The following is a 2,602-nucleotide window of genomic DNA, read 5'->3' on the forward strand; positions in this document are numbered from 1 at the left end:
AAGCAGAAGCACAGTTTGAGAGCCGCAGTCTCAGACCCTCAGCGCGCCAGCATTTAGCAGTGATCCTGCTGCTGCGGAGCCCTGTGAAAGCTGTGCTGTTTGCACGTCACAGCGGTAGCTTCATGTGGTGTTTAGCAGTGATTAATCTACTACAGTCCCAGTGTATCATGTCCACCATGACTCATTATAAAAAGGGAAGAAAGCTACTCAATCAGTTAATCCAGCGAGGCCCTGGCCTACATACCGCCTATCACTGCAAACGGTGCAGCAGGGCACTTTAGCGAGATGCTGGCCTCATTCTGGGGCACTCTTGTATTGCAGTGAAGATGCTTGGCTTGCAGGGAGGCATATATAATGTATGTGGCATTTATAATGTATAAAAAAGGTTGCGTTGCCTCAGTGATGCTGTGTGAATCCCTTCAGAGCATGGTGGCGCTAAATGATTCAGTGTGCAAAGGGACTGCTGCAGATTAGATTCCTGGCAAAGAAGTCATTTCCCTGGGTTTTGTGCCACATTTTAACTTAACAGAACTGGAAAAGAGTGGCAATTGAGAGAAAAGATTGTAGGATTACTAGATTAAAACCAACTCAATAGGAGCGTTTAATGTTATTTAACAACGCACAATTAATAGTTTGAGTTGCTCTGGAAAATTGTGATGCCATTATGGATGAGAATAATCAGCAGATTAATCTGTAATGAAAAGAGACACTGAAAGCTCCCTCTCTCCATCTTTAGAGCAAATCCAGATTTTCTTGTCCCACTTCTTTGGATTTTCAGCAGAAAGTGTCAATTTCACACAAACACTGACCGGACTGCTACAGCACTTTTTATGCGGCAGTGTATCACATTCCATGCAGCTTTCTGGAACTTTCTCTCCACGTAGAACATCATCTGCCGACTCCACATTCATCAGATCTGTTTCACAGGCTGCTTTTCTCTCTCCAGACATTCGCATCCGCTCACTGGAGAAATGGGTCAAAGCCTGGAAGTCACTAATGATGCACTATACAGTAAAACGTTAGATTACACGAGACATAATACAGCTTTTGTGTATACTCTGTATATCATTTGTGTTAATATGACCATGGGTTTTATTTTGATGATGCTTTTCACCCCACTGCTGTGGCTGTAAAGGGTTGTGACAGTGCTGTGTCGCGCTGTAGGCGTTCACATTGTCGGTTTGATAAGTTTCTTTCTGCAAAAGAAAAGAGTCGGCGCTGGCTGCTTGCTTACCTGATAGTTCAGGAAGATGGAGTAGCAGAAATGTTTGTTACACCGATTTCACTTCTGTCTCAACCTTTCTTAGTGTGCTCACACACACACACACACACACACACCACACACACATACTCACACCTCCACTAATAAATTCAATAGTTCTGTTCTGCAGTTTGTCACAATGACCAGGGCTTGTGTGTGTGTGTGTGTGTGTGTGTGTGTGTGTGTGTGTGTGTGTTGTCCTGTATCTGTCCAGCATGCATGTCTGGCAGGGACACAGCCTCTCTCATACGAGTGTTTTTGAGCGCAGGCTGCTGTGCAGCGTAGACAGCAATAGCTCTCCACTTCTGTACTCCGTTGCCTATGTGACAGATTTAGTGCAGAAAGTTTTTTCTTTTTTTTCTTTCCAGCATAAAAAATGCATCTGACTCGCCCTGAGGATTTTCTCATATGTATCATGGAGCTAAATATGGCAATATGTGTCAGAATACTACAGTGTTTTCCCTGGTGGGGGTGTTTAGGGGTCCTCCCTTAATTGTTTTTTTTACGTTTTTCAGTAAAAGGAAAAATAAAAAAATCCAATTTTGCTGTATCTAAAACATTGGAAAATCTAGAGTCAAATAATAAAAATGATAAACCTCAGAAATCTTAAAGACAAAACTTGCTAGAGAAGTCCACTGGGAACCGACAACAATCATCAGATCATTAGGCTCACATTGATTTAACATCCATTCGCCTTGGGTGGTGTCCAAAACAACGTGGGTGCTGCCCGTAAGCCTTATAGCTGTAGGGAAAAGCCCGACAACATAATGTGGATTTTCTTATTTCATCTCAATGTAATGATCTGCACAGCGGTGGAACAAACCTCGACATTAAATGAAGGCATTCTGATGTCAGTCTCCTGATATTGTCTCAGGTGAACCATGTGGGAGAGGCGCGCAGCACCCAGCAGGCACCAACTGTTGTCGTATCAGAGAGAGCAGCACCTGACCTGAGGGCGGAGAACGGTGTGGTCTCCTACGGCAACGGAACCGTCAGCATCCACAGTGAGGGGAATTATAAAAGCAACAGGTGAGTGACGGTCACAGCTGAGGAGTCTGACATCAGAACCCCACCATGGTCACAGGACACATCAGAAAAAAACGTTTCAGTCCTGAAGCTTAATATGCACACGTCTTACTTCCTGTCAGGACACGGATACCTAATGTTCATCTGCTCTCCAGACAAAGATTGAATCATAATAATAATAATAATGATAATTGCTATAGAGCCTGACCGATAAAGGATTTTTAAGGCAGATACCGATACAATTATTTTGTTAAAAAAAATAAAAAATCCGATATATGTATATTATTGTTAAAACATAAACAGATTTCCCTAACA

General features: G+C 42.9%; 1 protein-coding gene across 2 annotated transcripts in view; it reads left to right on the forward strand.

Moving 5' to 3' along the window:
* zgc:154006 (occludin) overlaps window positions 1-2,602 on the forward strand; it is a 14,389-nt gene that overhangs the window by 6,974 nt on the left and 4,813 nt on the right. For both annotated transcript variants that reach the window (XM_032531464.1, XM_032531463.1), the window contains exon 5: window positions 2,136-2,290. In XM_032531464.1, the coding sequence (XP_032387355.1) occupies window positions 2,136-2,290 (155 nt within the window). The remainder of the gene's footprint in view (window positions 1-2,135; window positions 2,291-2,602) is intronic.

This window comes from Etheostoma spectabile, chromosome 12, assembly GCF_008692095.1.
Source record: "Etheostoma spectabile isolate EspeVRDwgs_2016 chromosome 12, UIUC_Espe_1.0, whole genome shotgun sequence".
NCBI classification, from domain to species: domain Eukaryota; kingdom Metazoa; phylum Chordata; class Actinopteri; order Perciformes; family Percidae; genus Etheostoma; species Etheostoma spectabile.